This window comes from Amblyraja radiata, chromosome 37 (assembly GCF_010909765.2).
Source record: "Amblyraja radiata isolate CabotCenter1 chromosome 37, sAmbRad1.1.pri, whole genome shotgun sequence".
NCBI lineage: Eukaryota > Metazoa > Chordata > Chondrichthyes > Rajiformes > Rajidae > Amblyraja > Amblyraja radiata.
In genome coordinates this window covers 22,076,133-22,090,539 of record NC_045992.1, presented here as the reverse complement: position 1 = coordinate 22,090,539, position 14,407 = coordinate 22,076,133, and the positions used below count along the sequence as shown (strand labels likewise).

Genomic DNA, 14,407 nt, shown 5'->3' with positions numbered 1-14,407 from the left:
GCCGGAAGAACTCAAGATTCGAGAGCCTGAACTATAGGGAGAGGTTTGGTAGGGTGGGACCTTATTCCGTTGAGTGCAGGAGGCTGAGGGATGATCTTAAAATTCAAAAGCTGATTATGATCAGGGGTATGACCTATTCCTCTCATGACTTTGAGAGGAATAGATTGAGTAAATGCACAGAGTATTTTACCAGAGAAGGAGGAATCAAGAACCAAGGTTTAAAAGTGAGGGAGGAAAGATTTAATAGGAACCTGAGAGATAACTTTTTCACACTAAGGGTGGTGGGTGAATGGAACGAGCTGCCGGAAAAGGTATCTGAGGCAGGGACCTATCCCAACATTTAAGAAACAGTTAGAAAGGTAAATTGATAGGACAGGGTTGGAGGGATATGGACGAATGCAGGCAGGTGTAGGACTGGTGCAACTGGGACATGTTGGCTGGTTGGGCAAGTTGGGCCGAAGGGCCTGTTTCCATACTGTCTCACTTATGCCTTATAACTCAACGGGTCAGGCAGCACCTGGGAGGAAATGGACAATGTTTCAGGTCAGTCTGAAGGGCCTCCACCCGAAATCTGTCATTCCCTCCGCTGATCCTGTCTGGACCCACTGTGTAGATAGATCAGCCATGATTGAATGGCGAGTAGAATCGATGGCGAATGGCATAATTCTGTTCCTATGGATTATGAACTGGCATCTGGTAAGTAAGTCCTCCTGGCAGGTCCTCCGGTGCGACAGGGGGCGCTGTGGGCGTGAATCCTCCGGTGCGACAGGGGGCGTTGTTGGACAGGGGGCGTGTGGCGGGTTACGCCTGTGGGCGGTGAATCCTCCGGTGCGACAGGGGGCGCTGTGGGCGGTTACGCCAGCGGGCAGTCGGAGCAGGGGCATCGGACGAGATGGCGGTGTTGGTGACTGCGCTGCTGTTGCTGTGTGTCAGTGTGGGCGCAGGTAGGGGCGCTTGTTAATGGCGGGGCCCGGCCGCCGGCTCGCCGTGCTGGGGAGGGGAGGGGGTGACAGCGGCTCTCGCTGCCCCCGCAGGGCTGTCTGTCGGCGGCCGCTGCTGATGCCGAGACCTGGGCGGGGAGATGGAGGAGCGGCGGCGGCCTGTGGCCGGGCCCAGGCCAATGGCAATGAGTTGGCTGAATAGGGAAGGGAAGGAGTGAGGTTGTGAACAGGGATCAGGATGGGTGTGGGCAAAGGTTGGGCAGATGCCGGAGTATTGGGAAACTGAGCAAACGTCATCATTTTAGAGCGGTCATTCTCCAGTTGCTGCGCCATTTGCAGGCGGCTCTGTTATTGCCAATGCCAGGTTATTGTTTACTCATCCTTTCCACCAAACCACTCCCTCCCCAGGTACCTTCTCCTGCAACCACAGGAAATGCAACACCCTCCTCCTCAACTCTGTCCAGAGACCCCGACTGTCTTCGGGTGAGACAGCGGTTCACTTGCACCTCTAACCTCATCCACTGCCTCCAGTGTTGCTGATCCTGTACATCGGCGAGACCAAGCGTCGGCTCGGCGACCGTTCCGCCAAGGCCGACTGGATCTCCCGGTTCTAACCATTTTAAGTCCCATTCCCACACTAGCCTTTCTGTCCTGGGGCTCGGCCATTGCCAAATGCAATCCAGAGGAGCAGTACCTCATATTCCCCTTGGTAGCCTGCCAACACCCTTCCATTACACCTATTTTCTTACACCCCATCCCTGTGCCCTACCTAAACTCGTACCTATTTCTCCTCTCCACTTTCTAGCTTTCTTTCTTCCCCTCAACCTATACATGTTCTGCAGGAATGCTGCCTGCCAGCTGGGTTACTCCAGCACTTTGTGTCCTTTCAATCTTTATGTTTATTGTTAGGGAGTTGAAACACAAAAGTAGTCATGCTTACGTTATTTGTCGTATTGTTGGAGCACATCTGGATTTCTGGGATGCAGCTGTGGTCGTCTCATTTAAGGAAGGCTGGTAATTGTGGAAGGAAGCAGTTTGTGGAACGTTTACTAAACTTCCCCAGAATTGGTTGTCATTTGATGAATAGTTGAGCAGTTAAGACTTGTATCAATTAGAGTTTAATAAGTGTTGGGGAACAATTGGAACATGCAAGTTCCTGAAGATGGATGTGGAGAGGATGTTTCCATAAGAACAAACTGGAGATTGTGGGATCGTGCCTGACATTCCTCAAATCTATTTAACTTCCCACTGCCATCACTAAAGAATGCCACCATGAGAGAGAATGTTTAGCATTTAACCCTGATTAAACCCATAAAATATGTTGTATGTATCAGTAACATTGCCTCTTATTCTTGTAAGTTGCAATCAGTTGAGTTCTAACATGTTTAACTTTTCCTCATCTCCAGGGCTCTCACTTAACTTTTTTCCCTGTAACCAGCTGGGCAACTCAGCAGGTTTTTAGATTGCCAAATGACAGTTTAGGTGGTCATTTAAGACAGCTTGCAAGACGCGTGCGATAATGTGCTAATGCGAAGTGCGTGGTTACAATCGGAATCATAGTCAATGATGCGCACACATATTATTCTGCTTCAAATAAAGTCAAAACAAACATATTCACCAATCAAGACATGATCTATACCACATGACATACAGCAAAATTACAATACAGTATCTCAACTCTTTTTACACGTTGCAATGAATTGCAATTTCTATTATTTACTTTCCACTTCCAAACAAAAATGTGGTTGGATTATTCTCGATGATCAACCTCGGTGAGACCAAGTGCAGGCTTGGCGAACGATTCGCACAAAACCTCCACTCAGTTCGCAATAACCAACCTGATTTCCCAGTGGCTCAGCCCTTCAACTATCCCTCCCATTCCAAATCCGACCTTTCTGTCCTGGGCCTCCTACATGGCCAGAGTGAGTCCCACCGTAAATTGGAGGAGCAGCACCTCATATTTCGCTGGGGCAGTTTACACCCCAGCGGTATGAACATTGGCCTCCAATTTCAGGTAGTCCCTGCTTTCTCCCCCACTTCCCAGCTCTCCCTCAGCCCACTGTCTCCGCCTCTTCCTCTCTTCTTCCCCCACCTCACATCAGTCTGAAGAAGGGTCTCGACCCGAAATGTCGCCTATTTCCTTCGCTCCATAGATGCTGCCTCACCCGCTAAGTTTCTCCAGCATTTATGTCTACCCATTCACACAAGTTCTGTTATCCCACTTTCCTCACCCACTCCCTACACATTAGGGGCAATTTTACAGAGACAAGTTAACCTACAAAGCCCAATGCGTCTTTGGATGTGGGAGGGAAACCCACACGCTTGCTGGGAGAATGTGCAAATTCAACACAGACAGTGCCCGCGAGGACAGGATCAAACCCAGATCTCTGGCGTCTGGCAGCAAGTCTACCAGCTGTTGCCACTATATGTTGTTTTTCAACCACACAACAATATTATCCGTTTGATTAACTTTGGTTACTAAAAAGAAAGAAAACTATCCCATTTTCATTCTTAAATCTTAAAAGTGACGCTTATGTCCCCCTTTACAGCTTACTGTATGTTTGAATTCAGTTCAAGAACTATGCGGCAGTACATTGACCCATAAGTTGCTGCCTACCTAAATTGCCAGGAGAACCCGGAATTGATCCTGAATATGGGTGCTGTCTGTATGGAGTTTGCTCCTTTTCCACATTTGATTGCATGGGTTTGCTCCGGGTGTCATGTTTCCCTTCCACAATTCCAAGGTCGTGCAGGAACCTTTTTCAGACCCATTCCCACAACGTCAATATTTTACTTTTGTCCAAAGATTCTGTCTGACCTGTTAAGTTATTCCGCTTTTTGTGTCTAGTTCCTTCCTACACACACGATACTATACTATATATTACACACACACACACACACACACACACACACACACACACACACACACACACACACACGCACACACGCACACACACACACACACACACACTTGTACTTGTGTGTGTGTGTGTATATAAATATATATACATATATATTTTTTAAATATATATACATATATATTTATATGTAACCATATACAAGTACTATGTTTACATATTCTGTTGTGCTGCTGCAAGTAAGGATTTCATTGTTCTAACTGGGACGTGAGAGAATAAAACACTCTTGACTCTTGACTGTACGTCACTAATGTGTGGGATTGAACTAGAGTACGGGTGATCGGTGGTTGGCGTGGGCCGAAGGGCCTGTTCCACGCTGCATCTTTAAATTAACACTAAAACACACTAAAAACCAGAGGAATCTAAAGAAGGGTCTCTACCTGAAACGTCACCCAATTTCTTCTATCCAGAGATGCTGGCTGCTCCATGGAGTTCCCACACACATTTAAAGCATGGAATAGTCTTCACCCTACCATAGTTACCCAACCAGACGTAACTAAATTTAAGGTAGCTCCTTTTTTCCCCAAGAACCCTTTTTTGCTTAAGTCCAAGTCAAGAGTCAAGAGTCAGAGTTTATTGTCATGTGTCCCAGATAGGACAATGAAATTCTTGCTTGCTGTAGCACAACAGAATATCTAAACATAATACAGAATAGGAGATAAAGTTCAGTGTGTCTAGATACCTTAGACCATATATATACACAATAAATAAACAGATAAAGTGCAATAGACTTCTTTTTCAGAGTTTGGAGGGTGGTGGCGGTGGGTCCATTACAGTTTAAATTCCGTTGGGAATATTTTTGGTTAAACCAGGAAACCAAGACGCAAAAGTTACTCCAGGGAGTTACTCCAGCTTCCAGGGAGTAAATTTGCAGGGCGCACATGCACACAACACGGCCGATGATGTGCTGACCGTGGTTGTGTGCATGTGCAGGGGTGGATGTGCAGGCCGTGGCAGTGCGTATGTGCAAGGCGGCCTGCCGTGCCCGCGGATGAGGAGCGGAGCGGAGGACCCGAGACCGGACATGGATACGGTTGAGGGGCGGAGACTGAAAGGTAAAAGAGAGAGAGATAGAGAGGGGGGCCCGCTCAGAATTAAACGATAGCTGTCCCGGGTGCTTGCCCAAGCCGGGCAAAATTACACGAGTTTAGGTTGCCCAGCGGGCCATTGGCACCCGAGCAACCACTAATTTCGAGCCCACAACCTCTCCGTCCTTGACACCACACCTTCTCTGATCCTCATCACATGAGCCCTCTGTATTCCGATCCACCCACAATGAAATCAAATCTTTCCTTCAACAGGCAAACAAAAGATTCAATTGAGCAAGTTGTGCGGTTTTGAAGGGGAAGTCACCAGTACCAGAGACTGAGCCATGCAGGCCAGCACATGAACCAGGAGCTGCGGTGGGCTATACACCCTTCAAACTTACCCGCTTTTGATGAAACCATGGGTGATCTGATTGTAATCTCTCCTCAATTCTTCCCCACACAGGGTAACCTCTCATTCCCTTGATAATCAAATATCTGTCTGCTACTCACTTAAAAAAATAATCCATATACTCAGCTTCACTGCTTTTTATGGAAAAGAAGTTCCAGAGAATCTCTACCCTTATGGGGGGATATTCAGTGGTGGGGTTAGTGAGATCTGGCTGTTTAAGAATTTTGCACAATAATTCATCCTATTTAGCACGGAGCTGAGTAACTCAATAGAGTAATTAAATTTAAACTGTTATGTTAGAAAAGACAGCTCATGAAACTGATTTGTTTAGGAAGGAACTGCAGTTACTGGTTTAAACCAAAGATAGACACAAAATGCTAGATTAACTGAGCGGATTCAGCAGCATCTCTGGAGAGAAAGGATGGGTGACGTTTCGGGTCGAGACCCTTCTTCAGACAGAATGATTTGCTTCTTTAAAACCCTTTATTGAATGGGCAGCAACGCAGGAGTAGATAGGGGGTGTTTTGCATGTTATTAAAAGAGAATTCTGAGAACTATTTGTATCATCTTCTCCTTGGATGGTCCCTGAAGCTCAAGGGTAAATCTGTTCCACTCCAGTACTTTTTAAACCGTGCCATAAATTGTGGCGACTGTATTTGTGGTTGTGCAAAATAATTTCACAGTACGTGACAATAAAGAAGCATTGAACTAAATTCTCAGTTCCCGGACACCACCCTATTTTGAGCTGTCAGGGCCGGAGATTCTCCTGTCATTGTGGATGTAACATTTTTTTTTCAAGGACACTTTGAGAACATTAATTTCCTCGACCTTCTGCTCATATCTTGCTGTGTCAGAGTCCACTGTTGCACATGTGAGCTTGGCACAGCCTTCAAGGTCAGATGAGAGTACTTTGAATGGTAATGTTGTCATGGAAGTCTGGGAAAGGCGACTGAGGGTCTCCTCGTGCCAGTGGAGTTAGTGTTTTGGGGAGAGGAAACAGCGGTGGTGTTTTTGAAATGCCTGCACTGAGTCATCCATGCCTCTGAAATGCATCATTGATGTAAGTAAGTTTATTGGCCAAGTATTCACATACAAGGACATTGCCTTGGTGCTCCGCCCACAAGTAACAACATGACATACAGTGACAGTTACGAATGACTCAGAAAACACTAAACATCAATAATAATAAAACATTAATGATAAAATACCATTGATCAAGCATGCGAACCAACAAAATACTAGATCAAAGGGAGGCTGTTGAGTAGAGCAACTACTCGTGTCTGGAGGACCATGAGCTTTGTGCAAAGTTTGAGATCTTCATGCTCGAATCTTTGTGGTTGTGGTTGGGGATGCGGGAGAGTTGTGGTTGGGAACCACCTTTGTGGCCAAACCAGGAAAAGTTGGCGGTATTTGGAGGATTGGTGAGTTCCGTTCTGTTGATTAATTTGGGGATGAAGTCGATGATTTGAAGTTCAGCCTGCAGACTCACAAGCCTTGCAAACTGTGGTTGAACAGACCTCACACCTGCAGCGGGGCAACATAGATTGAAGTGTTCTCCAGTTGTCCTGTGGATAAGCTGCAACAGTAGTAACCTTGTTAGGGAGGTACAACTTTGCATTGAGAGAGACTGAGCACAGTATGGGTGTGTTGAAACTGCTGGGATCAGTTTAGTTTATTGTCACATGTAAGGAGGTACAGTGAAATGTTTTTGTTGTGTGCTAACCATTCAGCAGAAAACAAATGTGATTACAATAGAGCCATTCACTGTGTACAGAGCATGATAAGGGATAATGTTTAGTGCAAGATAAAGCCTGTAAAGTCCGATCAAAGATAGCGTGGGGGTTCCCGATGAGATAGTAGTTCAGGACCCGCTCAACTAGTTGGTGATGGGATGGTTCAGTTGCCTGATAACAACTGGGAAGAAACTGTCCCTGAATCTGGAGGTGTGCGTTTTTACACTTCTATACCTTTTGCCCGATGGAAGAGGGAGATGAGGGAGTGGCCAGGTGCGACTCGTCCTTGATCATGATACGGGCTTGCCGACGGCAGCGTGAGGTATAAGTGGAGTAATGGAAGGGAGGTTGGATTGTGTGATGGTCTGGGCTGCGTCCACAATTTGCTGCAATTTCTTGCTGTTCCCAAGTCATTCCGTGGATCTCCTTTGATGGAAGGGCAAGAGGGCGCTTTATTGTTGTGGGCTGTCTTTATTCAGGATCCCTTTCCACAGCAGCAGTTTGACGATCGAACAGAGTAATATCTAAACGTTTCCTTCCCAACCCAATCCAGGAATGTTCTATGATAAATTGGCAGTGTTGTGTGAACGATTTGATAAAAAGGATCTGTCCTTTTATTGGTGATTGCTCTTCAGGCTTATCTGGAACTGCAGCCTGATTTATTTTATTATTTCCTTCTCAAATCAAATCAAGACAAACCTGGTTGATTCAAACAATATGGATTTTAGTGAGAATCTCAGGGTCCCAACCCAAAGCATTGTCTGTTCCTTTGCCTCCACCAATATTGTCTGACACGCTGAGTTGGTAATGTTTGAACTAGGGGTTCCACACTCGCAAGAAAGTAGTCATAAGTGTTAGAATCTCTGGAATCCAAGACCAGTTGGAAGAATGAATCCAAAATTAGAATGTTTTTGGGAGGTAGAGCGTTATTTTGAGATTGGAAGTCGGTGACCTGTGTGGTCATAAGATCATAGGTGATAGGAGCAGAATTAGGCCATTTGGCCCATCAAGTCTACTCCACCATTCAATCATCTCTCCCTGCTAACTCCATTCTCATGCCTTCTCAAAAGATGGCGACGCTGTTGAACAGCTGCGGCTGGCCTGCAGTCCGTCTGTTTTTACTTTTGTTGGGTTTTTTTGTCTTGTTTTAGTTCATTTTAGTTTATTAGGCTGTGTTATGTGTGGGCGGGGGGTGAAACAAGTTTTTTTGTCTCTTCCTTCGGGGGAATGCGACTTTTTCTTGTCGTATCCCCCTTCCCTGCGTCCGTCTGCGCTGAGGCCTAATGGCGGAGCTGGCGGTCTCCAACTGCGACCGACCTCGAGGCTCCGGAGGCAGAGCCAGCCAGGACTTACAACGAGAGGCTGGCCGACTTCGGGGCTGAGGCGGCGGCGGCCCGACTCGGAGCTGAGTCTGCGGGACTCGGAGCTGAGGCTGCGGGACTCGGAGCTGAGGCGGCGGGACTCGGAACTGAGGCAGCGGGACTCGGAGCTGAGGCTGCGTTCCGGCGGCGGCCCGACTCAGAGCTGAGGCTGAGGGACTCGGAGCTGAGGCAGCGGCGGCCCGACTCGCTGAGGCGGCTTTCCAGCTTTCGGCAGCGGCCCGACTCGGAGCTGAGGCTGTGGCGGCCTGACTTGGAGCGGAGACGGCATTCCGGCTTTCGGCAGCGGCCCGAATCGGAGCTGAGGCGGGGGCGACATCACTTCGGAGGTCCGCTGAACTGGAGGGCGGAATCTTCTGCCTGGATCGCCTCAGCGCAGAGGGAGAACAGGGAGGGAAGAGACAGAGACTATGACTTTTGCCTCCATCACAGTGAGGAGGTGCTTGGTGAACACTGTGGTGGTGTTAATTTGTGTTTATTGTATGTTTTGTTATTTATTATTGTGTATGACTGCAGGCAGGGAGAGGGAGAGGAAGGGGGATGGAGAGGGGGAGGAGAGAGGGGTGGGGGAGAGAGGTGTGGGGGAGGGAGGGGAGGAGGGAGATGGGGTAGGGGAAGGAGGGGGAAGAGTGTAGAGGGAGGGGTGGGGGGAGAGAGTGGGGAGGGAGGGATAGGGGAGAGGTGGAAGAGGGACGGGGGAAGGGGCGGAGGGAGAGGGAAGAGGAGTGGGGTTAGAGAGGGAAGGGGGGTGGGGGAGGAGAGAGGATGGGGTGGGGGAGAGAAGGGCTGGGGGTGGGGGAGAGAGGGATGGGGGTGTGGGGAGAGAGGGAAGGGGGGTGGGGGAGAGAGGGATGGGGGTGGGGGAGAGAGGATGGGGTGGGAGGAGGAGAGGGATGGGGGTGGGAGGAGGAGAGGGAGGTGGGGGAGGGGGAGTAGAGGTGTGGGGAGGGGGAGATGGGGTATAACCATGAGGCACTACCTCCAGTTTAAATTACATTTGGAATATTTGGAGGACCAAGAAACCAAGAACCAAGAAACCATAACCTCTGACACCCGTACTAATCAAGAATCTATCTATCTCTCCCTTAAATATATCCACTGACTCTGCCTCCACAGCCTTCTGTGGCAAAGAAATTCACAGATTAACCACCCTTGACTAAAGAAATTTCTCCTCATCTCCTTGCTAAACGAACATCCATAAATTCTGAGGCTATGACCTCTAGTCCTGGACTCTCCCACATTCACTCTAGCCAAGCCTTATGGGATCTGAGATCCCGATGAATACGATGAATACAGGAGGTCTGTAGTGAGTTAGCAGAAGACACTGCAATTGGTGATGGGATTATTGACAGGATGATACTGCTATCCACATAAGGCTGGTGGGGCAGGACAGTGGTGCAGTGGGAAGAGCAGCTGCTTCTTTGTGCTGAGGACCCGGGTTTAATGCAGACCCCAAGTGTCAACTGTGTGGAGCTTGCACGTTCTCCCTGTGGGTATCCTCTGGGTGCTCCGGTTTCCTCCCACATCCTAAAGACGTGGCCCTCTAAATTGCCCCTAGTGTGCAGGGAGTGGATTAGAAAGTGGGATAACATAGACTTAGTGTGAACTTGTTGGCGTGGATTCCATGGCCTGGGCCTGTTTCAATGCTCTATCCTTAAATCAATCAACATTGAAGCCCATTGTAAGAAACATTTCTAGATGATGATGTGCTTTTTTTGTGATGGTGTATGACATACCAGCAACTCTTAAAAGTTATAAACTAGATTTTCACATTTTTAACATAAAAAGATTCCTAAAGTTTAAAAGTACAATGTGTTGATTAAATTAGGTAAGGGAAGTTCATGACTTTTTGGTTGCTAGATTTTGGGGAAGTGACATTGTAAATGACATGATTGGACACTCCACTACCGGAAGGGAGGGGAGGTTTGGATGGGAACAGCAGCAGTCTATTTCTAGTTCAGAGAGTGGAGTGGTTTGTGAAACGTAAGATTATCAAGCTGAGTGAGTAATCTTGTCCCATGATGTGTTGTGCTCTTTAGTTTAATCATGTGAGTGTGTGATCAGCAGCATGTGACTGCATTCCACAACGCTTGCTAGCCCTTGGTTTCTGTTCCACATTTGCAGCATTGTTCTTTATTCTGCATCAGCTTGGTGCAAGAGAATTGTCTGCTTTGTGGAGCATTAGGAGGACTGGGCCATTATGTTTAAACATCAGTAAGCTTTTCATGCATAATGAATGCACATTTCACATTTGCTAATCCTCTAAACTACTTGAGGGTTTTTTTTGGCATTAAGAAATCCATAATACTGAAAGTAGTGTGCACCGTTTAAATATGCTGAATTGTATTCATGGCAGTCAGAAATTCTCCTTTTCAGTATTGTTCAGCCAACTGAGAGAAATTAAAGCAGTTTTAATATTTTAAAAAACCAATCAGTGTTTGGTTTATGTTCATTCCAATGGGCACAGAAGTTGCAGGGAGATGGAGCTGAGGTTTTTTTTAATATAACCATATAACAATTACAGCACGGAAACAGGCCATCTCGGCCCTACAAGTCCGTGCCGAACAATTATTTTCCCCTAGTCCCATCTACCTGCACTCAGACCATAACCCTCCATTCCTTTCTCATCCATATACCTATCCAATTTATTTTTAAATGATAAAATCGAACCTGCCTCCACCACTTCCACTGGAAGCTCATTCCACACAGCTACCACTCTCTGAGTAAAGAAGTCCCCACTTCTGTCCCTTCATTCTCAAGTCATGTCCTCTTGTTTGAATCTTCCCTACTCTCAATGGGAAAAGCTTGTCCACGTCAACTCTGTCTATCCCTCTCATCATTTTAAAGACCTCTATCAAGTCCTTAATCTTCTGCGCTCCAGAGAATAAAGACCTAACTTATTCAACCTTTCTCTGTAACTTAGGTGCTGAAACCCAGGCAAAATTCTAGTAAATCTACTCTGCACTCTCTCTATTTTGTTGACATCCTTCCTATAATTGGGCGACCAAAATTGTACACCATACTCCAGAATTGGTCTCACCAATGCCTTGTACAATTTTAACATGACATCCCAACTTCTATACTCAATGCTCTGATTTATAAAGGCTAGCATACCAAAAGCTTTCTTTACCACCCTATCTACATGAGATTCCACCTTCAGGAAACTATGCACAGTTATTCCTAGATCCCTCTGTTCAACTGCATTCCTCAATTCGCTACCATTTACCATGTATGTCCTATTTTGATTTGTCCTGCCAAGATGCAGCACCTCACACTTATCAGCATTAAACTCCATCTGCCATCGTTCAGCCCATTCTTCCAAATGGCCTAAATCTCTCTGTAGACTTTGGAAATCTACTTCATTATCCACAACACCACCTATCTTAGTATCATCTGCATACTTACTAATCCAATTTACCACACCTTCATCCAGATCATTGATGTACATGACAAACAACAGTGGACCCAACACAGATCCCTGAGGCACCCCACTAGTCACCTGCCTCCAATCTGACAAACAGCCATCCACCATTACTCTCTGGCGTCTCCCATTCAGCCACTGTTGAATCCATCTTGCTACTCCTGCATTTATACCCAACAATTGAACCTTCTTAACCAACCTTCCATGAGGAACCTTGTCAATAGACATATATATTCACAGCACCTCATATTTTGCTTGAGCAGCTTCAGCGGTACTGAACCCGAAACGTCACCCATTCCCTCTCTCCTGAGATGCTGCCTGTCCCGCTGGGCTACTCCAGCTTTGTGTGTCTAACTTCTGTATGAATATTGAATTTCTTAACTTAAAGTAACCCCTGCAACCCCTCTCTGTCCCTCCCTCCCCCACCCTAGTCATCGTACTAGTTTCACTGTTGTGTTGCATTTCACTGCCTGTAATACTAGTTATCACCTCGCCCACAACACAACCACAGACCATTGTGGCTCTTCTTGATCATCATTACGTATTGTATATTTTTCATTCATTTGTTATATATTGTTCCATATTGCGCTTGAGGCTAACTCATCCATGCAACCAAATTGCCTCATTGGGAACAGCTCCAGCTCTATCCAAGACCACAAGAAATTGCAGAGAATTGTAGGCTCAGCCCAAACCATCACACAAACCAACCTTTCTTCCATCTACACAAAGTGGATAAATGTGAGGTTATCCACTTTGGTGGCAAAAACAGGAAAGTAGACTATTATCTGAATGGTGGCCGATTAGGAAAGGGGGAGATGCAACGAGACCTGGGTGTCATGGTACACCAGTCATTAAAAGTAGGCATGCAGGTGCAGCAGGCAGTGAAGAAGGCGAATGGTATGTTAGCATTCATAGCAAAAGGATTGGAGTATAGGAGCAGGGAGGTTCTACTGCAGTTGTACAGGGTCTTGGTGAGACCACACCTGGAGTAATGCGTACAGTTTTGGTCTCCTAATCTGAGGAAAGACATTCTTGCCATAGAGGGAGTACAGAGAAGGCCGGCCCGAAACGTCGCCTATTTCCTTCGCTCCATAGATGCTGCTGCACCCGCTGAGTTCCTCCAGCAATTTTGTGTACCTTCACCAGACTGATTCCTGGGATGTCAGGACTTTCATATGAAGAAAGACTGGATAGACTCGGTTTGTACTCGCTAGAATTTTAAGATTGAGGGGGGATCTTATAGAAACTTACAAAATTCTTAAGGGGTTGGACAGGCTAGATGCAGGAAGATTGTTTCCGATGTTGGGGAAGTCCAGAACAAGGGGTCACAGTTTAAGGATAAGGGGGAAATCTTTTAGGACCGAGATGAGGAAAACATTTTTCACACACAGGTGGTGAGTGGCTAGAACGTGCTGCGTGGGGTGATGGAAGCAGATATGATGATGGTGTCTCAGAGACTTTGACCTAAGCACAAGTGTGCAGGGAATGGAGGGATATGAATCACATGCAGGCAGTGGAGATTAGTTGAACCTAGCTTCATATACAGCACAGGCATTGTGTTCCTGTTCTTATCTCTTCTATGTTTCAAATGGGGCTATTCCATAATGGCAAGTTGGTCAGCATGGACAAGGTGGGCTGAAAGGCCTGCTTCTATGCTGTATATGACTGTGACTCTTTTTCATGGCCCTTCTGGCCCTCATAAATTGCCGGCTTGAGTTTATTCCTGTTTTCTTTATATTCCTGATAGGACTTGTCTGATTTCCTCTGACCATTTTCTAAATTAAAGATTATGCCTGCTTCTCTTTCCATTTTTGACTAAATTGGCAATCTTCTTCATCCCAGGTTTCCTGAGCTTGCGGCCCATATCCCTCCTAACCGGAAGATAATGATGCTGAACTCTGATCAGCTGGACTGTCTGATGTGGACTTACCCAACAACAACTGCTCCCAATTTGCTCTTTCACATTCCTGCCTAATGATGCTGAAATCTGCCGTACCCCAATTTACTACTGTCCCCTAATGGGCCTGTTCCACTTAGGCGACTGCAGGAAACTAAGCGGTCGCCACATGTTCGCGGGTTGCCGGGTAGTTCCCTTCATGGTCGTGAGGAGTTCCCGCATTCTGGGAAGTAGTCGCAGCCTCATTATGGTCACCGTGAATTTTTCATCATGTTGAAAAATTAGCGGAGACTAGAATAAAGCCGCATGGCGAGTAGCGAGAATTCTCGTGCCGTAGGTGCCGTGGGTTGCCGTGGGTTGCCAAGAGGTCGAAGGTTGTCATAGGTTCTCGTAGGTTGTGGCCGGTGATGACCGGTGAATTTCATTGGCTGTAAATTTCATTCTGTAAATGGACTGGATGGTTTGGAGTTTGTAAAATGTGTGCAGGATAGTTTTTTGCAGCAATACATAGAGGTGCCTACTAGAGGAGGGGCAGTGCTGGACCTCCTGTTAGGAAATGAGACGGGACAGGTGGCGGAGGTATGCGTTGGGGAGCACTTCGGGTCCAGTGATCACAATACCATTAGTTTCAATATAATTATGGAGAGGGTCAGAACTGGACCTAGGGTTGAGATTTTTGAT

At 46.7% G+C, this 14,407-nt stretch overlaps 1 protein-coding gene across 1 annotated transcript in view; it reads left to right on the top strand.

The window, feature by feature from the left end:
- The first annotated feature begins 827 nt into the window (after window positions 1–827).
- Window positions 828–14,407, top strand: part of LOC116966541 (prosaposin) — an 84,167-nt gene continuing 70,587 nt past the window's right edge. Inside the window, exon 1 of the mRNA XM_033012889.1 lies at window positions 828–944. Coding sequence (XP_032868780.1) covers window positions 893–944 — 52 coding nt within the window. The 5' untranslated portion in view covers window positions 828–892. The remainder of the gene's footprint in view (window positions 945–14,407) is intronic.